The sequence below is a fragment of the Microcebus murinus genome, chromosome 12 (assembly GCF_040939455.1).
Source record: "Microcebus murinus isolate Inina chromosome 12, M.murinus_Inina_mat1.0, whole genome shotgun sequence".
NCBI lineage: Eukaryota > Metazoa > Chordata > Mammalia > Primates > Cheirogaleidae > Microcebus > Microcebus murinus.
In genome coordinates this window covers 67732201-67759047 of record NC_134115.1, presented here as the reverse complement: position 1 = coordinate 67759047, position 26847 = coordinate 67732201, and the positions used below count along the sequence as shown (strand labels likewise).

Sequence of the window (26847 nt, the reverse complement as noted above, 5' to 3'; positions counted from 1 at the left end):
AAAAGACAAAAACAAAGGCTCAGTGAGATTTCAAATCAAATTAGAATTTCAATGACTCTTAAATTTCCATTTGAAAGGCAAAATGCCACAAACAAGAACATCAACAAGTCCCAAACTGATGACCTTCATACATGAGCTGAGGGGAAGTGGAAAGGATAATTCAGAACAACTTTTAGAACCACAGAGGCCAGAGGAAGTCTTTAGGGTAGCAGAACCCAATGGAGCTGCCCACAAGATGGGACTCGGGCACGGAAATTTAGAGACTAAATTGGATTAATCTAGGCAAAAAAGATAATGCGTTTCATTACTAATGTCAACCTTCACAATGAAGGGAAGTGTATGAAAAACCAACTTCCTTATCCCAATTATGCTTTTTTTTTTTTTTTGGAGACAGAGTCTCACTTTGTTGCCCAGGCTAGAGTGAGTGCCCTGACGTCAGCCTAGCTCACAGCAACCTCAAACTCCTGGGCTCCAGTGATCCTTCTGCCTCAGCCTCCCGGGTAGCTGGGACTACAGGCATGCGCCACCATGCCCGGCTAATTTTTTATATATATATCAGTTGGCCAATTAATTTCTTTCTATTTATAGTAGAGACGGGGTCTCGCTCTTGCTCAGGCTGGTTTTGAACTCCTGACCTTGAGCAATCCGCCCGCCTCGGCCTCCCAAGAGCTAGGATTACAGGCGTGAGCCACAGCGCCCGGCCTCAATTATGCTTTTAATAATTAGATGTGGCCTGAGACTACAGGAATCTACACCTCTATTAACAGTAAAATCCACTGGTTTCTTCTCTTATATCTTGTTAACAATAAAAACCCTTTTATAATTCTTTAAAAAGAACTTCTGAGAAAAACGCAAATGATAATATCCAGACATACTTGCCATGTTCTATTAATTATCATAAATATGAATATGTTTATGAAAGATAAAAACTGCTTTGCTTGTGAACAGAGCAGCTAGGATCCAATAAATTGAAAAATAACAGATTTGGAATAGAGTCAAGAGAATTAAAACATGAAAATATGGATCATTTAAACTACTATCAACTACCAAGTATGTAGTAGACACAAACTTAAGGGAAGGGAAATTCTGGAAGTTGTTTAAGTATCCCCACTTTCAATTATATCCTTAAGTGTTTAATATCCACTAAGTAACTCGGTTATTGCACCAAAGAATCTACTGACCTGTGAAATTTATAACTATATAATTAACATTCTAAATTTTCAAAACTAGCAGGCTCAATAATGATAACTCCCAAAACACAAAAGCAACCCTTCTCATTATAAATTTACTAAATTACTTTTTGGAAATTATTTAAATGATTTAGAAAAATATTTACTCAAAATATCTATCACAAAGATGCAAAGGCAAATCAGTGAACAATTAGTCTTTTCAATAAATGGTACTAGAACAATTGGACATTCCTATGCAAAAAAAAAACCGAACCTCAAGCCATACCTTGTACCATAAACAAAAATTAACTCAAAATGGATCATAAATCTAAATGTAAAACCTAAAATTGTAAATTACAACTTGAAGAAGAAAACATAGAAAATCTTTATGACCTTGAGTGGGTGATGCTTACTTATAAAAGGAAAAAAAAATTGCTAAACTGGACTTTATATCAAAATGAAAAACTTCTCTTTGAAATGTTCAGGAAATGAAAAAGCAAGCTATAAACCAGGAGAAAATATTTGTAAGACATATATCTGATAAAGGACTCATATCCAAAATATATAAAGAACTTTTAAAACTCAAGAAAACTCCTAAAATAATGATCAAAGGATTTTAACAGATACTTCACCAAAAAAATCATATGAATGGCAAATAAGCACACAAAAAATACTCAACATTATTTGTTATCAGTCAGGAAAGTGCAAATAAAAACACAATGAAGGGTGAGGGATAAAAATCTACGTATCGGGTACAATGATGGGTACACTAAAAGCCCTTGACTTCAGCATTACACAATTCATCTGTGTAATAAAAACCACACAATGAACACTACATACCTATTAAAATGGCTTAACTACAACAAAAATCTGTTGTAGTTAATCTGTAATCTCTGACAATACCAAATAATGTGATGAACTCTCCTATTTTGCTGAGAGGAATGCAAAAATGGTAGAGACACTTCCAAAAACATTTTAGTAGTTTGTTATAAAGTTAAACATATACTTTCCATGGGATCCAGCAACCCTATTACTATTCTTAGTAATAGAAATAAAAACATATGTTCACACAAAACCCATACGTAAATGTTTAGAGTGACTTTATTCATAATTGCCCAAAACTAGGACACAAATATCCTTCAACTAGCAAATGGATGAATAAACTATGGTATTAATACATATGTATATGAAACACTACTCAGCAGTGAAAAACAGGAGAATAGTGACATCACAACATGGATGAATTTCAAATGCATTATGCTACAGAATTAAAAGACTACATACAATTCCATTTATGTGACATTCTGGAAAAGGCTAAATTATATGGACCAAAAACTGTTTACTGATTGCTAGGGCTGGTTGTGTGGAGGGGAACACTTCAAGAGAACATGAAGGAATTTTCTAAGGCAATGGAAATGTTCAATTAGGTTGGTGCCAAAGTAACTGAGGTTTCAGCATTGCTGACATTTGCCATTTGATATTGGAATACATTCTTAAATGTGGTTATGTTATACATCATTTTAATGTGCATTTCTTGCTTTATGTTTTTTGCTAATGACTTCTTACTTGCTGTTTATTTTATATTTATTTTAGACTATGGAAATGTTAGACAAAAAGCAAATTTGAGCGATTTTCTTATTCAAGTTCAAAATAAGTCTTAAGGCAGAAGACAACTGGCAACATCAACAACGCATTTGGAACTGCTAACGAACATACAGTTCAGTGGTGGTTCAAGAAGTTTTGCAAAGGAGACAAAAGCCTTAAAGATGAGGAGCGTAGTGGCTAGCCATCAGAAGTTGACAACTACCAATTGAGAGCAATCATTGAAGCTGACCCTCTTACAAGGACAAAAGAAGTTGCTGAAGAACTCAACGTCACCATTCTATGGTTGTTTGGCATTTGAAGCAAATTGGAAAAGTGAAAAAGCTTGATAAGCGGATGCCTCATGAGCTGACCAAAAATAAAAAAAATCATCATTTTGAAGTGCCATCTTCTGTTCTTTTATGCAACAATGAACCATTTCTCAATCAGATTGTGATGTACGACGAAAAGTGGATTTATTTATTTTCGATTTGAAAGCAGTCACTGTTTATTAACTGACCAGATTACAAAAATAATCATGGTAGAACCTTAATTCATTTTTCTAATAAGTCTGTTGATCTGGTCCTCCCTGTTGCCAGCATCTCCACCTTCTACAAAATGGGTTGTCTTTTTCTTCATTCCATCCCATGGAGATGATAACTTGAAGGGCCACAGGAAATTATTTGCTTCTTTGAAGCATTTCCCAACAGTACAAATCTCATGAATCAGATCCTCCATGCAGATGATGCCATATTTACCAAGAGATCAAGCAATCAAATCGTTATCTGTCAATGCAATTCGTTTCTTATTGATTTTGCCATAACCATGCTTGTAGATTAGTTCATTTACTGACTTTAGGTTTGGGTACCCCCATGCAATGTATGGTTCTACAATCCTCAGCATGTTAATTGAAGCCTTGTTGAGCTTAACAAAGGTTCCATTGAAGATCTGGTGAAGGCGAAGAAGCTGCAACACCTTTTGGACCTTTGGGCACACACCATTGATACCTCGGATCCTGATGACAAATGCCAACTTGGGTTCTGCAGGTACATAAAAGTTGCCTGCTTTTCTTGCCATCCTAGCCATTCAAATCTCAGTTCTGTACATCTGCCTGTATTCCTTGTGATAATGCTTAGCTTTTTCATAGATTCCTTGCCTTTTGAAGCATCTTTTGGGCAAACTTCTTTCTCAGGTGTTTGATCTTCAGCTCCACGAAATTTCTTCCCTTTTTCTCAAGGGGTTTCTGGCAAAGCAAGAACCTTCTTTTTCCTCTCTTTGGCACCTTCCATGGTTCCAGCCAGAAAAGAGGAAGTTGGCACATCAAAAAGTGGATTTTACCAAGAATGGATTAATAAAATGTGGTATATGTCTACCATGGAGTACTATTCAGCTCTAAGAAACAACGGTGATACAGCACATCTTATATTTTCCTGATTAGAGCTGGAACCCATACTACTTAGTGAAGTATCCCAAGAATGGAAAAACAAGCACCACATATACTCACCAGCAAACTGGTATTAACTGAGTAGCACCTAAGTGGACACATAGGTACTACAGTAATAGGGTATTGGGCAGGTGGGAGGGGGGCGGGTATATACATACATAATGAGTGAGATGTGCACCATCTGGGGGATGGTCATGCTGGAAACTCAGACTTGTGGGGTTGAGGGGGGGGAGAGCATTTATTGAAACCTTAAAATTTGTACCCCCATAATATGCTGAAATAAAAAAAAAAAAAAGTGGATTTTATACGACAACCAGTGATGACCAGCTCAGTGGTTGCACTGAGAAGCAGCTCCAAAGCACTTCCCAAAGCCAAACTTGCACGGAAAAAAGGTCATGGTCACCTGGTAGTTTGCTGCCAGTTTGATTCACTACAGTTTTCTAAATCCCTGCAAAACTAGTACACCTGAGAAGTATGCCCAGCAAATCAATGAGATGCACTAAAAACTCCAATGCCTGTAGCCAGCATTGGTCAACAGACAGGGCCCAATTCTTTTCCACAACACTGGACCACACTTTGCACAACCAATGCTTCAGGAGTTGAACAAACTAGGCTATGAAGTTTTGCTTCATCTGCCATATTCAACTGACCTCTCACCAACTGACTACCACTTCTTCAAGCATCATCTTGACAACATTTTGCAGGGAAAATGCTTCCACAACCAGCAAGATGCAGAGAATTCTTTCCAAGAGTTCACTGAATCCCAAAGCATGGATTTTTATGCTACAGGAATAAACAAACTTATTTCTTGTTGGCAACAGTGTGTTGATTGTAAGGGTTCCTATTTTGATCAATATAGATGTGTTTGAGCCTAATTATAATGACTTAAAATCCACGGTCCGAAACTGCAATTACTTTTGCATCAACCTAATGGATCTTGATTATGTCAAAACCTGTGGAACTGCATAATGTTGTAAATTATATTTCAGTAAAGCTGACTTAAAAAGTTAATCTTGAGGCCAGGCGCAGTGGCTCATGACTGTAATCCTAGCACTCTGGGAGGCCGAAGCAGGTGGATCACTCAAGGTCAGGAGTTCAAAACCAGACTGATCAAGAGTGAGACAGCATCTCTACTAAATATAGAAAGAAATTAATTGGCCAACTAAAAATATATAGAAAAAATTAGCTGGGCATAGTGGTGCATGCCTGTACTTGGAGCTACTTGGAGGCCGAGGCAGAAGGATTGCTTGAGCCCATGAGTCTGAGGTTGCTATGAGCTAGGCTGACGCCATGGCACTCTAGCCTGGGCAACAGAGTGAGACTCTGTCTCAAAAAAAAAAAAAACCACAATGAGATCATCTAACCCCAATGAGACTGGCCTCTATCAAAAAATCCCAAAACAACAAATGCTGGCGAGGATGTGGAGAGACAGGAACACTCTTACACTGCTGGTGGGACTGCAAATTAGTGCAACCTCCATGGAAAGGAATTTGGAGATACTTCAAACAGCTAAAATAGAAATATCACTCGATCCAGCAATAGCTTTATTAGGGATCTACCCAAAAGAGCAAAAGATATTCTATAATAAAGACATCTATACCTGAATGTTTATGGCAGCACAATTCACTATTGCAAGGACGTGGAAACAACCTAAGTGCCTGTCAATTCATGAGTGAATTATTAAAATTTGGTATATGTATACAATGGAATATTACTCAATTATAAGAAACGGCAGTGATCTAGCACCACTTATATTTTCCTGGATTGAGCTTGAGCCCATTATCTGAAGTGAGGGTGACACAAGATTGGAAGAATGGGCTCCACATGTACTTGCTATCAAATTGGTACTGACTGATTAACACTACAGTGCTCACATGGTGGTGGTGTTCAACAGGGATTAGGGCAGGTGTCCTCAAACCATGAGCCACGTGCGGGCCGCCTCGCACATTTATCCAGCCCTGAGGGTGTTTTTTGCTGCCGCTGCCTGTCCTGATTAGCAGCCAACTCATCCCAGGCCCACAGTACATACCTTCCAATGGTCTGAGGGACAGTGAACTGGCCCCCTGTTTAAAAAGTCTGAGGACCCCTGGATTAGGAGGTTGGGGGGTTGACTCACAACTGAGGGACGCGGTGAGCATTGTGGAGGGGAGGGGCATACCTCTAATCCTTGCTAGGGAGAGGCAAAGATATAAAATGTAACCAAAATATTTGTACTCTCATAATTTCCTGAAATAAAAACAAACAAACAAACAAAAAAACCACAATGTAATATATCATAACCACTAGAGGGACTAAAATAAAAAAACAATACCAAGTGTTGGCAAGGATATGGAAGAACTCAAACTCTTAGATATTACTGATTGTAAATTAGTATAACCAACCACTTTGGAAAACTGTTTGGCAGTATCTAGTACAGTTGATTATACAACTACCGTATGATCTAGCAACCCAATCCTAGATATTAATATAGACTCAATGGAAATAATGTATATGCATTTATCAAAAGACATGAACAAGAATATTCATAGCATTTCTATTTGTGAAAGCCACCAAATGGAAATCACCCATGTATCCAACTAAACTAGAATGGATAAATTGTAATATAGTCAAATAATGTACAACTATAAACTATAAGAATAAATAAACTACAACCACATAGAATATGGATAAATCTCACAAACATAACGTCAAACCAAAAAGATATTGTATGATCCCATTTATATGAAATTGAAAAGGAGGCAAAATAAATTTAAGGTAATAAAACTCAAGATAATGGTTACGCTTTAGCGGAGGGCCATTAGGGACTGGAAATGGGCACAAGGGGCCTTCTGAGGTTCTGGTAATATTCCACTTCTTGATGAAAGTGTTGGTTACAAAAGCAAGTGCAGTCCTATGAAAATGCATCAAACTACATGCTTACAATTTGTGTACTTTTATGTATTAACAATGACTTCAATAAAATATACCAAAAATAACAGACAATCACAGATTTGGGAGAGGGTGAATTGGAGAATGGGAGAGGAATATGAAGAAAAAATAAGATATTCTGCTTCCCCAAATATACAACATAGATTATTCCCCCCTAAAGTTGTCGAACCAATTAAAATATAAATTAGGTACTAACCATGAAACCAGGTAGTACTGGTTGAGTAAATTTTGTCTTAAAGGAATATAGCAACTGTTTTGAGTTTGCATCGTAGAAAGAAAGCTGACCTAAAAAGAAACGGAAAAAAAGCCCAATTTATTACACCAAAAACCCACATCTGATTAAGTCTAACTTATAATCATGCAAAAAATAACTTTGTGCATACTTTGGCATACATTTTTTTGTTACAAACTATAAGGAGTGAATTTAATTATACTCCCTTGAAAATCAATAGTAAACACGCTTAAGGAAAAGCCTAAATCCAGTTTTCTTTCCCTGGTTTTCCAGACCTCCCTAATGCCTCCATAATCTGGCTCTACTCTACTTATTCAACTATAAACTATTTCTTTATTATTCTTTAACAAATGGTTTCATTAGCCCACTAAAAACTAAAGCCATTTCTTCCCTCTTATTTTTATAACTAGCTTCTCTACCCAAATCATATCACCATTTAAGGTTTACTCTCTTAAACCTTGTCTTCTAACTACTTGAAGCCACACTCATACTCCAGTCTCTGAAATCTCAGTATAGTCATCACTGCTTAAGTTCTGTTAATTTTTAAAATCCCCTCACAGTATGTCTTTCAACAGGATCATGGCCTAAAATAACTCTGTCTGATTTCCTAAATTGTCCAACCTGATGGCCTCCTTACAACTGTAATCACTTCTTGAAACTCTTCTCTGATGACTATTCTTGCCATTTATCCTAAGGAAAATGGTTTATCTAATTCAAAGAGAATAAGTTAAAAAAATGCAAGCCAAAATTAACTTTTCTCCTTTTTTAGAGTAACTAAATTGATAGCTCATGCAATTATTGGATATAATGTTACTTAAAATGATAAAATTTAGTATTATTAAAGTGTTAACTTGGAGAGAAACATCTAGGGCTGCCATCTCCAACCTTTTTGGTACCAGGGAATGGTTTCATAGAGTATAATTTTCCATGGACTGGGGTATGGGGTATGGAGGTCAAGGGGTGTGTAGGGGGGATGCAGAGCTCAGGTGGTGACGTGCAGCCTGTTTCTTAACAGGCCACGGACCGGTGCTGGGCCATGGCCCAGGGTTGGAGACCACAGATCTAGGGCTACTTTAGTTCAATACTACGTCACCTTCAAAATTTTATAAATTAGATGACAAAAGAGAATACTTATCAAAGAACTAACTCAAAAAGCTTAAAGAAATATTTCAAAAGATAAATATCAAGTTAATTTTAGATGAAAAATTAATGATTTAAAATTTAGATGAAAAGTTAATTTTTAGGTGAAACTAAAAAGAGGATGACTAGTCTTTACCTAAGTTATATGACATTAAAAAGACCCTAAACTGCCTAACAGAGGAAGAAAAAGACAATTAGACACAATTACATGAAAAATGATCTAGTGGACCAGGTGGCTACAAATTCAATAAAGGTCAACAGTCCTGTTAATTCATATTAACAGAAACGGTGTTGACAAATCACTGTCCTTTGTTGATCAGAGGTCATATGTTCTACTCTGAGAACCAATCTTTAAGAAATACATTGACACAGCATACAACCATAGGAGGTTACAAAGGTTGGTAAAAATTAAATTATAAGGGAAGCAGCTACTAACACAGAATGTATGGTCTGGAAAAACAGGTAAGAAAAGCAATGTGAGTACCTATAGTTTTTAACAAATAAGGATTACCATGTGAACATGAATTAGGGAACATAATTCTGTTTATTCAGATGGCAAGATTTAAGAGTAACCATCTCAGAAGTTAAAGGGAGACCAAGTGAATCAGTTTAAGAAAAACCATCTAACCAAGTGCTGTCCAATAATGAAACAAACATACTACTTTATAAAACAAAATGGCAACTACCTGCAGAGATAGTGTAAAAGGATTTTTATACTGTGTGGCAAATGGACTACATAATTTCTAAGATATACTCCAACTCAAAAATTCTGACTTCACCACTCTTTAGAGGTAGGTAATAAAACATGGTAAGGAAGGAATTTAAATGGACAGAAAAAACTTCAGTGAGGAAGATTAAAATCAGCAAAATCTTTCAGACTTACTTAATATATTATCTAAGGAGTGCTTTTCTAGGGCTCCAGGCAGACATCACATGCCCTCCCAGTCAATTCTAGAACTGAGATTATGTTTGTGATCAAAGCCTAGTTGGTAAAAATGTCCTTATCACAATACTAATGGACATTCTGTATAGATGCTTACCACTCAAAAGAACTGAAATACATGCAACTATGATGACATAACCTATGAGAAAATAAGCAAACTTACCCCCATCAAAATCACAAAATACACCTATTTTCTCAGGAACAGTAACATCCAAAGCTTTCACTTTATTATTATGCTTTGCTGCAAATGTGTTTTGTAGCCAGTTGTTGACATGGACACACCAACTAGTATTTGTCTTGCCCAATTGGTCAAATTTCCCCAAAGTTTTGTATGCTACTCCCACGCTGTAGGATTTACAATCCTTCTGGGCCTTGACCTCCCAATAATGTTGTCCACTTTCAATAGCAGTGTCTCCTACGAAAGATTAGAAAAGTAGAGTTGACTCTTATCTCTTCCTTATGAGTCACAGAGTTTTACCTATCACTTGTCCCAAAAATGGCACAAAAATTTTGATTCAAGTACTCTTTCTATGAGAATAATCATGATAACATACAGGCACTCAATGCAGAGTACCTTTAATTATTTTTCTAAATATAAAATTCTGCAGAAATTTTCTTCCTTACTATCCCCTCTCCTGGGTTATACATACATGTGAGAACACTATGTAAGCCGAAGTAGAGTTTTAAAAGAATCAATAATAAGACAATTTGAACAATCCCCCTTCCCCCCACCATGCCAAAGTAATAATTAGGCTTTAACTGGGAGAAACTTCTGCAAAGATCATTCAATACACAGGCAGCTACTCTAGCTCTAAGTGAGCGGTAAGTGCACTGGTGTGATTGTGATGCCTTTAGTCTAAGAGAATAAAGAACTATTATGTTTTATCCTACCCAGCACTGTGTATGATTCCCCAGTAAAACGATCTCGGCTGCCTCTTACTGCTGGTGGCCTGGAGCCTACAGATGTCCGTTTGGGGGATGGTGTACCACTTCTACATAAACAAGAACAAAAAGGAAAACAAATATTTTATATTGTAAATATTTCATACACTAAAAATCATGTAAGGAACCTTTGAAAAGATTTCTAATTATGTTGTAGAAATAACATCACTCAATCTGATTTGAATTACTATTAAAGATAGTTGTCAATTACAAACAAACATAAGAAATCACTAATACAAAGCAGGCTAAAACACTAATGTCATGCAGACTGAGCAAGGCTTATACAAAGAACACACAGATGAAATAGGAAACACTGCCAAATGAGACAAGACTTACTGAAAGAAAAAAAAGAACACAAGAAAGATAACAAGTTATTGCTTATAATGCTTGCAGTTAAATTTTAAAAAAAGCAAAGGCAAAGCCAGGCTTCTTCTTATAATCATTAACTAAATAACCTGTTTTATAAGCAGTAGGTATTTTTGTTCTGGATCTTTTTTCTCAAAAATAGAAAGAGCAATTGCCCAAATCCATGTGCAGGATAATATCAAGTATTATAAAGTATTTCTCCTACTAAAATGGACAAGATTCAACCTGACTTCCCCTTTTATTAAATTATATGATATGGAAAACTAGACAATATTGGGATTTCTAACTCTCAAAAACTCAAAATAGATTAAATCTCAAGTTTGTTTTAAAATAAGATTTTAATTACATTGAATCAATGCATTTAAGAAAAACAAATTTGATCAAGATTATCCTAAATTATTATTTAGGGGAAATAAGGATAACTGCATTATCACCACTAATTAGAAATAAAAACATTTTTCCAATACAGTTGTATAGGAATATTTCTTTCTAAGATCAATTTAGTAGATTTTTTTTTTTTTTTTTTGAGACAGAGTCTCGCTTTTGTTGCCCAGGCTAGAGTGAGTGCCGTGGCGTCAGCCTAGCTCACAGCAACCTCAAACTCCTGGGCTCAAGCAATCCTCCTGCCTCAGCCTCCTGAGTAGCTGGGACTACAGGCACGCGCCACCATGTCCGGCTAATTTTATATATATATATATTAGTTGGCCAATTAATTTCTTTCTATTTTTATAGTAGAGACAGGGTCTCGCTCAGGCTGGTTTTGAACTCCTAACCTTGAGCAATCCGCCTGCCTCGGCCTCCCAGAGTGCTAGGATTACAAGCGTGAGCCACCACGCCCGGCCAATTTAGTAGATTTTAATAAGCTATTATTAATACTGAAATAGAAATCTCTAACAAAGGCAAGGCAAGAATAAGGATATAATTTAAAGTCATTTCACATGACTCATTCTGCATTATTTAAATGTTGTCTGAAAGCAGCTTTATTATTAGACAATTTCAAAAAATTAAACAGTGAACTTAGGACCACTTCAACTGTGTATTTTTTTTTTTTGAGACAGATCCTTGTTTTGTTGCCCAGGCTATGGTGAGTGTCATGGCATCAGCCTAGCTCACAGCAACCTCAAACTCCTAGGCTCAAGCAATCCTGCTGCCTCAGCCTCCTGAGTAGCTGGGACTACAGGCATGCGCCACCATGCCCGGCTAATTTTTTCTATGTATATTAGTTGGCCAATTAATTTCTTTCTATTTATAGTAGAGACAGGGTCTCGCTCTTGCTCAGGCTGGTTTCAAACTCCTGACCTTGAGCAATCCACCCGCCTTGGCCTCCCAGAGTGCTAGGATTACAGGCGTGAGCCACCTCACCCGGCCCAACTGTGTATTTTTTAGTGAATGACAGTAAGCAGCATAATTATAGATCTACAACAACAGCATTCACACAATTTAGTTTAATTCTTCCCAAAGGACTTCAAAGGTCCTTTTTGTAAAAATATTTCTTTAAAAAGACATTTAAGCAACTGACTGTGATTTCTATTTGAACAGACAGCATGGAAAGAGGGGAATAAAGATAGCCTAATTAAAATTTCTATGAAACTTGTGTTCAGGTAGGCAGTTAGTAGTTTCTTCCTATGGGGCAAGGGGAGAACAAAACTTGAGAGGGAAGAATCCTAGAAGAGTTGTTGAGAGTTATTTCTCCAAAATAAAGAAATAAAGGACAGAAAAAAATAAAAATTAAGAAAAACGTATACTCTTTATTCTAGATATCAAAAATATATTTTTAACTTTTTCAAGGTTGGTGTGACCATGTTTTCTAAATTAATACTTAAACACAATACTCTTAAGAGTCATTAAGTAGTAAGAAAGTAAAACTCTGCAAACATTCTGTCAACTCACTGATAATTCAAAAAAAAACCTGCATCCCAATTTTCTTTCTGATTCTTATACAAGCTGGTTGACAATGTTAAACACCTGCTTACAAAAGATCTGTGTGTTTTCAAATATTTTATCTTACACTTAGGAGAAAAGGTAACACTGTATTTGCCCCCCCAATTGGAAAAAAAAAAAAAAAAAAAGGATAGCTCTACTCTCATGATCTTCTGGGGGACAAAGTGTTCTGAAACTGGCAGTGTTCTTGTCCTGAAGTCAAGCGAATCCACATATGCCACAGAGGCTGCAGCAGGACTCTGGGAAGAGGACAACTTTGGACCCTTCCCCACTTTAACCAACTATACCTTTCTCTTTTTAGATTAGGCTTCTGGAAACATTCTTTTGCTTTAAAAAAATTGTGAACACTAATGTTTTAGAAAATTGTGAACACTAATGTTTTAGGTAGACATGAAAAGGAAGGGAATAAAAGTAAAGTTGTTCTAACATGGTTTATAAATTATAGCAAAAAAGCTTTTAGGTCCTGAGAACACCTATGAAATAGAAAAACAGTATGATTTACAGTTATTCTCCAAAAATTCATATAAAACTGATTATCTGAAATGGAAGTACACTCTTCCCTAGAAAAAAAATGAGCACATAGCTCACCAAAGATTATCTAATTCATAAAGTCACCAAAATATTATTGCACATTAATCTTCCTCCATCCAAATTAATTCAACTGCAAATACTGGTAATTATACAAAAATAAATATAATTTTAATTAATCTTAAATGTCAGTATTTGTAGAAAATTAGTTTTGTAACTAGAGAAGGAAGATGGGATACAATAACTTCAGAACACTAGCTCTTCATTGTATCTAACTTCACTTCAAACTCCAATGCTTTTTAGTATTGCTGGTGGTATTATTAGTCTTACCCTTAACATTCATGACAATGGTTGCTTTTCAGCTGAGAGATGGAGCAAAGGAAGTCAAAAAATTTTGTTGTGGGTAACTAGGTGAAAATCAAATGAAAGGAGATGAAAGGTTAGAGTACTTGTGTAATTAGGGATGAGGAGGAAAAGATGAGCCAAACCAGTGGTTCTCAAACCTGCCTGGACATCAGAACCACTTGGGGAACTATTAAAAATGCAAATTACCAGCCTCCATATAGACTACTAAATCAGAACACTGGAGGGTAGGTGTGAGAAACATGTTTGTGTTTTTTAATTAAGAATTTCAAGTTTTTGCTGCTCAGTTGGGCCAGGAATCACTGAGGTAAAACAAAACAAATCTCATCTAAGAAGGGGCAGAGATTAAAAGGGTAATGATGAAAAGACAGTTCTTACACAATCCACCATACGGCACCCTCAGTACTTTGTTGCTATGGCAAGTGAGAAACTTGGCTATGGAGTAGCTGAAGGAAGGGAAATAACTGTTGCCAGGAACCACATCTTCTCATCTGTGTATCCGAGTACATAGAATAGGTATATAATATCGGAATAAAATGAATAAGTTCAGATGAGTAAATGGAATATGTGATGTTATTAACTAAGGACTACCTCTACCTTCCTGAACCTAAATTGGAGAAACACAGGCCTTTAGGATTTTGTAATAAATGAGTAATTGTCAACTGAAGAGGCACAACATAATCAAAATCAATCAGGGTTTTTCAAAATACATGGACAGTATAACTTATACTGTATATCCTCAGCTGGAAAGCCAGAATGTCTGCTGGGAGAAAACACGTATTTTGAAAAATATTTCCCAGGTAATTCAGGACAATAAACAGCAAGTGAAAATTATACAAATAAACAAAATTTTCACTAAGCATTGCTTCAAAATATGTTAAGATGTCTTTTGATAACCAGAAAAACAATTAAAAAAAATTTATAACTTACCAGTAGTGAAGAAATAAAGGGAAGCATGTAAAAAAAAGAAACATATATATCTATTGACATTGGCAGTTTAATTTCAGAGAAAAGTTAAATAAGGATAAAAACTTCCACTGCAGCATTCCAGCCTTCCAACAAGTCCATTTTTGCAAGAAGTACAACAGCTATTATCTTATGTCAAGCATGATCTCCTCCCATCCCACCCCTCACCTGGCTTCTCTTAAAGACACCTTGGCCACTTAAGTGTCTGAATTAAGGATCTTTGCTACCTCTATAGTCTGGATTGTTTTACCAGCTTCCCAAATGTTCTCTTTGCTTCTTAATTCATAATGCTCGCTATTACAAAATAAACCTAGCTTTGACTCTACTATTTAAAAATCTTCATGTACTTCTGTTCTGCCTACAAATGACTTAGCCTGGCATTCCAGGTTCTTGATTTGGTCCTAATCTGCCTTTGTAGCCTTCTCATCCCCAGAGAGCACTGTAATTGTACACCCAAAATGTTCTTCAAACTCACACAATCTGCTTCACGGCCTTTCCTCTTATTGCTCCCCATCCTGCAAATACCACACATTCTTCCATTTGCTCAACAACCACTTCCTTAATGAAGGTCTCCCAGATCCAGACGAAAATTCTATGTGTTATCCTTCAGGCCCAACCATAGGCAATTATTACACAAAGGTTTCACCTGGCAGGCCTGGGCTGAGCAGGGTAAAGGAACAGGGTTGGGTAGGCTGCCCTCCTTACACTAGACTTGGTGCACAGCCAGTGCATACTGTGTCTAGAGGGGGTTGCAACTCTACCCCTCCCCTCCCCATGCTCATATGTGTATCTGCATTCCTAGCGTAGACATTTCTATTCAGAGGCACCCTTATGGGAGGGAGGTCCTAGGCTGAGATACTTTTCAAGTGCCTCTGTGTAGACCTCCTCAAGAGTAGGGGAAGAGGGGAAATAGAAGTTGGTCTGAAAACACTTTGCTCTGCTCTGTTTTAGTACTTTTCCACTTTTAACCCCACCTCTCCCCCACACATTCTTGGCCATAAGGGCCATAAACGAACAGGAGCCTTTTATTTGGAGCTTCTTGGCAGTGAGAAAATCTACTACCTGTAATCTGTGGTGATTCACTTGACCTTCACCCACTGCCATTTTGTTGGGGAAAAGTGAATGCTGGGGTAACAAATACCCTTTCCTTTGTGACCTCTTGTTTATACTATCACAGCAAATCAATAAAGGCTTGATTATTACTTTTAGTTCAGCTCATTTTCCTAATTGACCACCTCAACACCTGGCAGCTCTGGACATCTTTCTTCCTCTGAACTCCTTTATTCACACTTACCATTACATATAATGTCTACCCTGCATTACTGTTACTTGCATATGTGACTGTTATATATGACTTGTATATATCACTCTTCCTTGTATATATAACTCTATATGAGTTAGGGCAAATTTTGTGAAGGCACAGACAGTATTTATCACTATAAACTTCACAACATCCAGTAGACATCCTACAGTAAACAAGTATTTATGGAAAGAATAAAAAAATGTATATAACATTCCAGAAGTGGCCTACAACTAAAATACCCTTATAAGGGGGGAAAAAAGAAAGAAATAATATAACTTGAAATGATATATACAGTCTAAAAATTTCCATGTGATCGAATGAAACTTCAGAGACTCTATTAAATCCAGCAGCACTTTATAATTTATAACATACTATCTATGAAATCACTTTTACCAATAATGAGCAAATAAACTGAAAAGAAGAAAGGAAGAAAATTTTGAAAAGACATTATAGTTTCTGGTAAAAACATGTGATATCTTCAAATAAGCACATTATTACTCGTGCAATTAGAAATAATTCATCTTTCTGGCACTGTCCTAATAATCTCAGCAATGGCCTTTATTTTTTATCCTTGATGGTTTTTAAACTAGATAATTATGTAAAATACATAAATCTTCAAACCTGCTTCATGTCAAATACAAATAAAAGCAAAGCTATAATGTTAGCTATATTGAATATTATACAGTACAACAAGAAAGATGCCAAGTATGAGTAAAAGCAGAAAAAAAATCAGATGAGGGAAAATAATTCAAGAAAGAGTTTAAAGCAGAGCTTACTGTATTATCATATATAATCCAAATAATATGCAGCACACTATAATGCTGTAAATTCAAAACATAAGCTACCAATACAGTCTACACAGAGCAGTATTTTAGCTTATGAAGGCTGCTGCTTCTGCTTATTGGTTAAAAGAAAAAAATTAAAGTTGTTCAGCCAAGCTCGATTATACTAAGTCCTAGAACTAGACAGACACATATCATCACCTTGTATGTTTCTTCAGTGAAGTAACATGGACACTGTCAGATAAAAATAGGCAACTGTTAAGAGATTGTTTTACAACTTCAACTTGACAGTTTATACTAAAATTAGATCAAAAGCCTGCTGAGGAATTTTTCTGGTTTATTGTTGTAATTTACAATGACATTTACATTCAATTTGAGCAAAAATTTCCACTTAAAAAGGAAACAGGCTCCCATACTTCAACATTTAAATAAGTTATGACAATAACAAAATGTCCTTGAGTCTGCCTCTTGGGTTCACTGGGTTGCTGATCAGGGTCAAGACTCTCGGGTTGTACATGCTAAAAGCTGTCATTTAGTGCAAACCTTCAGGTAAGATAGGTGATCTATAAGTCTAAGATTCAGATATTATACTAGGAACTTCAAGCATTTCAAGTTGCTGTATATATAACTTTAAAGAAATGGAATACTGAAATAAAAATTATGAGAGGATGATTAGGAAAGAACTTAAGAAACAAGTAATGAAAAATGTTAATGACAAATTCAGCTACTGACAAACAGTATTATAGTCTTCACTTTGTTGTTACTAATATATCATAAATTGTATTGGTATATAGACTAAGAATTTCAATATACATTACTGTCAAATAACATCCAATGTATAATTATTTTTCCATAAAACAGATTTAATGAACTAGCTTACCTGCCCTTGTTCTCTTTTCCTTTAATTTTTTCTTGACCTTTTCCTCCAGTAGGATCCCACTCTACACAGGTATCTTCAACTTTCAGGTTCAAATGGGATGATGAGTTATCCAAACTGAAGTTAAGTGCTATCCAAAACAAAAAAATTTTTTTAATGTAGCCATATGTCCACTTTCTAAAGCACAGCTATCATCACACTAGTTTCCTACTCAGTTTTAATCAACACCAAATACAGAAAATAAAGGTCAAATTCCTGATCTCAGCATCTAAAGCTCTCAATGATTAGGCCATAATTTATAGTTCCTACCTTATTTCCCATTACTCTTCTATATTGTATATCCTATATTCCAACCAAATACAATGTACTTGCATGGCCACTGATATTTCTGCTACTCTTTCTACTAAAATCTCCATCAGCACACAGTAACCTCAATTTCCTATTATTAGCATATCAGTTGATTATCAGCTGATTGTTATGACTACATAGGAAGGAAAACTGGTAGAATAAGGAGGAGGAGAAAGTGATATTGTGTAAAAAATTATAGAGACTTACACACTTATTTTCTCTGATGCTCTAATACTTAATAATTTCATAATTAAATTCTTATTAGTTTCAAATTAAGACAAGCATGGAAAAACCGAGCCCATGGTGGCAGAAGCAAGGGAATTGACCCAGCTCATAGATAATTTATGTGGCAAAGAGTGGAGGGGAAAGGGGGTCACTTAAATGAAAACAAAACAAAAAAACATTAAATAAAACTATGCTTTTTGGATTGTCTGGTATTTTGGGGAGCTATGTGTACTATTCACAAGACTTACTCAGAACTCAGAACTGCTAATTTAGGCAATCAGTATAACAAAGTATTAGCTTACATCTTTGGATATTGAGGGTAAATTATTAAGATGTATTCATTCATGTCCAATCAGTGTGCAGTTCCTTCTATTTTAAAAAGCAATTCCCAGAATTTCTGTCTTGCAGGGTATCAACTATTACACAGTTACCAAATAATCTGCTTCTATTAGTTCTATTTCCCTCCAAAGATTCAAATTTCTAGTAATTATTCATTGAGGGAATACATTATTCCTTTAAAAAACCCCATTTTACTTAGGCTATTACTTGATTTAGTTAAGGCTTCAGTGTGTCTACAACGTATGTATAATCAGACAATGAAATAAGAATATAGAGAGCCTAATGTTTACCTAGTGAATCAAGAATCCTTTTATCTTCTACTGTTCTGTAAAGAGCACTTTAATATCAACTATGTATCAGAGCCATTGTTCATTGTCTTCATTTATAAACAACATTCTGAATACAAATCTACTGACCACACAACTTCTCATAAATGTCATACTATACAAAGAAGTTAACAGCTTTCAAAACCTGCATCTAAACAGAAATGAACCTATAGAAGGAAGAAATAATGCAGCTTTTCAGTAAAAACAAAATAGATTTCCTTAACAGGTAGGTTACTAAAAGGTTAGGATCAGGTAACACTGAGATCCTGAATTTCCAAAAACGAACTGCCTTAAGAAAGCAGAGTTGAAAACAGCCTTGTTAATCAACTAACTAACAGAGAAAGATAAAAACTATCAAACAATAAGAGAAATAAACTCACAGCACAACTGCCCTTTGTTTTGTTTGATTAAACAACTGGGCCTCAACTCGCTGTCTTTAAGATCAACCATCTGTGGTATCTTTAAGAGTTTGTTTTCACAGCCTTGAAGAGCCCTAAGTGGAGACCAGGGGTGCGAACTCCCTCCCAGCTCTTACCAGAACCAGATTCCAAGGACTCTGATAAAGTCAGCCTCAAAAGAAAAGGGGGAAAAGAAATGGAAAAGCAAACACAGATGCTCCACAGCTGCTTCTGTTATCAGCTGGCAGCCAAAACTATTTTTATTCTCTTCTCTTTGTTCCCATAAAAATCCTGAGCTGCTACTGCTCAGCACCAACACTTTTCCTTCTGTGTTGTGCTCTTCTCACCTTTGAAAAGTAAAATAAACTTTCTTTCTTTAAAACTATCCTAATCTTTGCATGAGAATTCTTTCTTATCCCAAGACACAAGTCCCCACTTAACAAGAGTTACCCTCTATATTTAAGTTATTAGGTAATGCATGTGAGAGCATTCACATTTCTGAAAGAAAGAAAAAGTAGATTTAACTTTAGGTACTACCAATTCTCAACTGCTTTCAAAAGAAAAGCAAAAGAAAATAAATCCTAAGGCTGTTCCCTAATGTTTATTATGATGAAAAGAAGAGTCACCAGCAATCCTGGAGTCAAGTGTGGCAAAAAAAGGGTACCACTCCAAACCACTTGAGACCAGATTTATCAAGTACCACAGCATCCAAAGAAAAGGCACGGATTTCAATCCTAGAGGTATTGTCTTTCATATATCTCTTACTTTCTCTCTTTTTTGAACACTGTCTTTTTATGGGACCTCAGTTAAATTATAAAGCCTGTCTCTAAGGTAATAGGCATCACACCCTATATTGAACAAATAAGACCAGCCTTAAAAGTGAGGTCCTATCTCTTGTATAAGTCCTGTAATATAGTTACATATTGGTTTCTATATCCTTAAGCCTATAACAAGGTACCAAAAATCAGAATATGGATATGTTTCATACGTTCTATTTGTGCTAGTGGCTACTTTCTTGGTAATATAAAATTATAGCATAGCCACTGTCATTTGAAGTTGGAGAGTAATTTACGATTTATTAATTCATCATTTACCTTTATAAGGTAATAAAAACTAATATACTTTAAAAATTCTGGTCATAAGAACTTATTATATATTACTTATCACTTTTGACAACTTCAATGCCAGAAGAAATAGTGCTACATACATTGGAGTGACAGAAATAAACAATGTTCACTGTTCTCCATACCAAGGACCATAAGTGTCAGGATATAAAATATTGGTAGGCCCCAACTACTTAATCTCCATCTCTCTTCCTTTCTCTCCAGTACTTAGTCCATACACTTATTTCTATTGGTTGGTTGAAATGGGCTGCAACAAGCCAAATAAATTAGTAAACAATTTTCAACGTGTCATTTTTAAAAATCTGGACTTTTCCTATGGAACTCCTGCTCTCATTAGAAGCCACGCCAATGCTATGGAATAACCCTAGAAAATTTGTGACCCATATCACATAAGAGACTAGGTTTATTCTGAGACTCTGTGAAGGTCAGAATCACCATTCAGTGGGTTTCAGAGGAGTTTGTCTATTCCCACCCTAAGGGGGTTACTTGGCAGTGAAAAATGCTCAAAAGGATTAGAATCAACTTAGTTTCTCTCCACAAACCCCAATACCAAGAGTTTAACCAGTAACATTCAGGCACTGATAAAAAGGGCAGCCAGCCCAGCTCCAAGAAAACCACAAGCCAGTTATTCATTTTCCTAAACCTAAGGGATTTGCATAGAAATATACAATTCACCACATTTAGGTCAAGTTTGATCACTAAATAAAAAGAGTAAACAGAAAGGAAGAAAAGAAATTTGAAAATATGCTCCAGGGGGAGAATAATAATTCAATTTTATTTGATAGAAGCTAAAAACAATTCAAATTATATAGAAAAGATCGTCTGCCTATAAATATGACTATATTTTGAAATGGTAAAAACCTAACATCACAGTTTGATAATGAGTAATTCAAAGTAATTGCATTTCTTGGCTATCTATAGTTCTCAAAAACATTTGCTAATCCAAACAAGTTCTTTCAAGTTAGATTTTTTTAGACCTTTGTGATACAAACATATTTTTCTGAGTTTGTGTCATCAATAACTTAAAGATATTTGTTTTATTCTGATATGATATTTTTATAACACCCTTCAAATCATATCAAATTTCTGGCATGCAACCCTATTCAAACATATCTATATTAACTAGAAGTCAGTGGAATGCCCTAAGTCTCAGGTATTTACAACAGTGCATACAGTCTGATTCCGGAAGTAAACCTAGGCAATTATCATCTCACAACTTGGAAGATCTCTAGCATTATGGCCTTCAAACTGGCAAATACCTAAAAAACCTTCTGTGTTCAAATATGTTATTCTAGGGAGTTTTAATTAATTCCAACTGCTCTCAGAGACTAAAAAACCTAGGTTCCAGGCCCACAATAAGGGATGGCACAGAACTTTAATATGTACACTTTTCTAAGCTAGATCTAGGAATCGTGGGCAAACCATTTAACATATTAATATTTATACTTTATTTTCTTCATCTGCAATATAAATATCAATAACACCTAGTTTACTAATCTCTCAAGATGATTTTTAATGATCAAATAAAGAACTGTAGGAGTGCTTTGTAATCATTAATAAACTATATAAATATTAATTACTATAATAAGATTCAGGAAAACAGAAAGGATCTGAGCTAAACTGAACAGATACTTCCTCATTGTTTCTTTTCTTTTTCTTTTTTTTTTTTTTTTTGAGACAGAGTCTTGCTTCGTTGCCCAGGCTACAGTGAGTGCCATGGCATCAGCCTAGCTCACAGCAACCTCAAACTCGTGGGCTCAAGTGATCCTACTACCTCAGCCTCCTGAGTAGCTGGGACAACAGGCATGCACCACCATGCTCGGCTGATTTTTTGTATATATATTAGTTGGCCAATTAATTTCTTTCTATTTATAGTAGAGACGGGGTCTCACTGTTGGCTCAGGCTGGTTTTGTACTCCAGACCTTGAGCAATCCACCCACCTTGGCCTCCCAGAGTGCTAGGATTACAGGCGTGAGCCACTGCGCCTGGCCCCTCATTATTGTTTCATAAGCCATTCTCTAGGAAAACTGAGCAGATCTCAGTGATGCTGATGCATTTACACTAGATTGAAATTTGTAAAATTTAGCACCCACCAGAGAATATAATACCATCATCTCAGTCTATTTATTTTACCTATATGAATACAATCATCTAGGAAAACAACTACCACTACTGTAGTCCTATTTTCTCAGTCTTATAATTCTCACAGTTCAGAAAGCTGGGGGGAAGGGGGGGAGGGAGCCTAGAGGAAGTGGAGAAGGAATTCAATCCCACATGAAATGCTTCCTGTGACAAAGTCTTGAATAACTTCAGATGTTAAGTTTTGTTTTATGCTGTATAAATAACTATTGATCTTACCTTTGGTCTCCAGAGTAACTGGATCAGAATACTCTCCAGCCACAGCCTTGTTACAAGCTCGCACTCTGAAATTCATATACTTTGAATCAAATTTTAAGCCTGAAAAAATGAAAATGGTTTTCAGATATGAAAAGTAAAGGCCTCTATCCTCAAAAGTATGAGTATGGCCCTTCAAACAGACCTTTTTTCCTCCTTGGAAGTATTGCATTTCTTTATTCCAGAAGAGTATGAATTTGTTAAAGGAGTAATAATCCTTGAAATGAGAGGAATCATTATTTATCTATTATTTTATTCAAAAGAGATAAATTATACAGTTTAACAACTTTTATTTTATCTCAGTGATAAAAAGTATCCTTTCACCAGCCTGAGCAAAAGCCAGACTCCATCTCTACAAATAAACAGAAAAATTGGCCAGGCATGGTGGGTGCTAGCCTGTAGTGCCAGCCACTTGGGAGGCTGAAGCAGGAGAATCGCTTGAGCCCAAGAGTTTGAGGTTGCAGTGAGATATGATCACGCTACTATACTCTAGCCAAGTTGACAGAGCGAGACCCTGTCTCGGGGGGAAAAAAGAAGTATCCTTTCAGGGCTTATTAAAAGTAGAATTTCATTCAAGAAGAGACGCCACAATAACATATTCAATTTCTGGAAAGTAGACACCCTAAAGAATTTCATATTTATGAAATAGTATCTTCTTTTGTGAAAATGAATTTAAAGAGGATATAAAACATAGAAATTAATAAAATCTTTGAAGTTAGGTCTAGATTAAAATCTCAGTCCAAAAATTACTAGCTTTGGGACCTTCAACAACTTGATAGAGCCTCAATTTTCTATCTGTAAAATATGATAAAACCAACTTCATAATTATTATAAAGATTAAGTGAGATATATGGTACTAATTAAATGATATGTACTATATGTAACACACTTGAGCCCAGCTCCTGACAAATAGCAATTGCTCAATAATGGCAGCTCCTAATGTTACTGCTCATGTATAATAAGCATGGAACAACTCAGGCAATATTTGGCCATTTCAATTACTCAAAGTCCCCTATATACTGAGACATCTTTTTAAAGGCTTTCAAAAGGCCAACATCCAAGTTCCTAATACCAAGTCACAGTTCTACTTTAAGTATTAACCTGAAGATAATTTTAAAACAGGAAAAGCAACAGTATTTACAGCATCCCAGGTACTAGAGTACTCAAACGAGATACTGAGTACATCTAAAAAATTGACAGCTTTTAAATTCAAACCAAGTAAAAATTAAATGTTGTTCTGAAAACAATATTTCAGAGTATATCTGTTCCCTTCATATTCATTTTACATACATTCTGTTTCAGTGGATTGCAAATGTCCAGAAGTAATTAAAAAAAGGTGAAGGTTTTCTTGATGTTTTAAGAGAAACTCACTTTCATAATGAATATCTAAAAGTCAGCTTGGCTAAACAAACTTAATAACTTTATCCTTTAAAATAATTTAAAATATTTTTCAGAATTACATTTATTTTCTGAGCACGTGATTTCTGAAATGCAGTCATTTTACCTGATAGTGTATATTCAGTACCCTTAATATTATCAATTATCTCCCAGCATCGCTCATCCTTTACACGTGGAAGTCCATCAAAATTGGTCTTCCTGTATTCCAGTATAAAGTGGTCAATTTTATTATCTTCTTCTGGCATTCTCCAAGCTACTGTTACACAGTTGTCAGCCACCAAACACTCTACTGGATCTATCTCTGGAGCTTTGGGGACTGGAGGGAAGAAACAAAAAAGGCTTATTCCTCATTTATTACAGCACTAACCAAGTATTTATGTTCACCAAACTGTGCCTTTTCGTTCTGCTTCTGAATTGTTCAAATGTGAATCTGGTTAAGAGAAAGATATCTTATAAATGAAAAATAACTATTTTCAAAGTACCTTTTATTGCTAGACTATAAAAAATTCATGTTTCAGTTTTTTCATAAACTTATTCAAAGTTTATTAAAATCATCGATGGCAAAAAGCAAAATCAAACATGCTAAGGATAAAGAATCAAGAATGTTGGCCGGGCGCGGTGACTCACGCCTGTAATCCTACCACTCTGGGAGGCCGAGGCGGGTGGATTGCTCAAGGTCAGGAGTTTGAAACCAGCCTGAGCAAGAGTGAGACTCCCGTCTCTACTATAAATAGAAAGAAATTAAGTGGCCACCTAATATATATAAAAAAAAAACTAGCCGGGCATGGTGGCACATGCCTGTAGTCCCAGCTACTTAGGAGGCTGAGGCAGGAGGATCACTTGAGCCCAGGAGTTTGAGGTTGCTGTGAGCTAGGCTAACGCCACAACACTCACTCTAGCCTGGGCAACAAAGCGAGACTCTGTCTCAAAAAAAAAAAAAAAAAATGTCTTGCTATTTGTGAACACATTATGCTTTTAACCTGTTATTTCAAAAAGCTGTAGAATATAAATTAAATTAGCATTGAATAGAATAGATTTATTTGAATATAAAAATTAAAATCATTCAAGATTATATTTTTAAAACTTTATATAAAAATTTTAATTTCTCAGTACTAAACAAAAATGAATTCCCTAATCCCCCAAAATACTTATGGATTTTTAAATGTTTCTCCCATGAGTTCTATGCATCATTAAAATAAACTGGAATTAATGAGCCACATTTGACATATACGAATACCAACATCTTTTCCATAAAAGAGCTATTTTATAGCTATACAACATTAACACATGTGGCATTTACATAACAGGCTAATTGTAGAACATGGTCCTTCAGTGATACAGTAGTGTGTGAACTGTGTTAAACTATGCAGTCCAGAAGGTATCATATTTAAACATTTTGTTGCTAAAAAGAGAATTTAAAAAAATTTATCCCTGGTATGCACAGCTACTTCAACATTGGAAATCTATCACATCAAGAGTAGAAAAACCATATAATCGTATCAATAAATGGAGCAAAAATGCTCGACAAAATCCAACATCCATTCATGTCAAAAACTCTCAGCAAACTAGGAATAGAAGGGAAGTTTACTTGATAAAGAACATCTCCAAAAAAACTATAGTTAACAATATACTTAATGGTGAGAAATGAGATACCTTTCTCCTAAAATTGGAAACAAGGCGAGGATGTCCTCTCTTAACTACTCCTATTCAACATTTTTGTGAAAGTCTTAGCTAAATGAAATAAGAATAGAAAGTAAAAGGTATACAGATTGGAAAGAAAGAAATAAAACTTTGTTCACAGATGACATGACTGTCTATGAAGAAAATCCCAAACGATAAATAAAAAAAGTCCTGGAACTAACAAGTGATCATAGTAAGGCTGTAGGATACAAGGGATGAACAGGTACAGTAGAGGCGAATTTTAGGGTGGTGAAATTATTCTACATGATAATGTAATAGTGGATATATGACATTATACATTTGTCAAAACCCACAGACAAAAAAAAATAAACACTAATATAAACTATAGATTTTAACTAATAATAATTTATCATTATTAGTTCATCAACTATATTAAATGTACCACACTAATGCAAGATGTTAATAATAAGAGAAATTATATGTGGGAGAGGGAGGAGGTGGGTATATAGTAGCTTTCTGTACTATCATGCTCAATTCTCCATAAACCTAAACCTATTCTAAAAAAACAAAGTATAGTGGGCCCTCCATATCTATGGATTCAACCAACCACAGATTGAAAATATTCAGGGGAAAAATAACAACAATAAAAAATAATACAAGTAAAAACTACAGTATAACAATTATTTACACTGTATTAGGTATTATAAGTAATCTAGAGATGATTTAAAGTATATAAGAGGATATACGTAGAGTACTTGCAAATATGCCATTTTATATAAGGGACCTGAGCATCCATGGCTTTTGATACCCAAGAGGGTGTCCTGGAACTTAACCAATCCCCCATCGATACTGAGGGATGACCATACTAGTTTGTAAAAAAAAAAACTACAATAACAACAAAAGAATTACATACAAAGGTTAAAATGCAAAACAATTTGAGAGCTAACAAATAATAAACCAAATTTCTCAGTAAAATAATCAACATCAAGATGAAAGAAACTGGACTTAAACTTCAATTCTCCAAGTCTTACTAGTAAGAAAGGGAGAGTAAATTTTAAATCTTCAAGCTTTACTAGTAAAAGGAAGGGATAGTGATCAATCTCCACTAACTACAGAGTTTCTCCAAAGTTCAACTCTTTTGTATGTGT

At 35.5% G+C, this 26847-nt stretch overlaps 1 protein-coding gene and 1 pseudogene across 3 annotated transcripts in view; both read right to left on the bottom strand.

The window, feature by feature from the left end:
* FSD1L (fibronectin type III and SPRY domain containing 1 like) overlaps positions 1-26847 on the bottom strand; it is an 87948-nt gene that overhangs the window by 18146 nt on the left and 42955 nt on the right. For 2 of the 3 annotated variants that reach the window (XM_012736804.2, XM_012736806.2), the window contains 7 exons: positions 24165-24374; positions 22625-22723; positions 17509-17635; positions 16830-16862; positions 10329-10429; positions 9601-9852; positions 7319-7407 (listed from right to left, as the gene is read on the bottom strand). In XM_012736804.2, coding sequence (XP_012592258.1) covers positions 7319-7407; positions 9601-9852; positions 10329-10429; positions 16830-16862; positions 17509-17635; positions 22625-22723; positions 24165-24374 — 911 coding nt within the window. The remainder of the gene's footprint in view (positions 1-7318; positions 7408-9600; positions 9853-10328; positions 10430-16829; positions 16863-17508; positions 17636-22624; positions 22724-24164; positions 24375-26847) is intronic. The other variant, XM_012736805.2, reaches the window with a different exon arrangement.
* LOC142874300 (large ribosomal subunit protein uL30-like) lies at positions 4-7312 on the bottom strand (annotated as a pseudogene).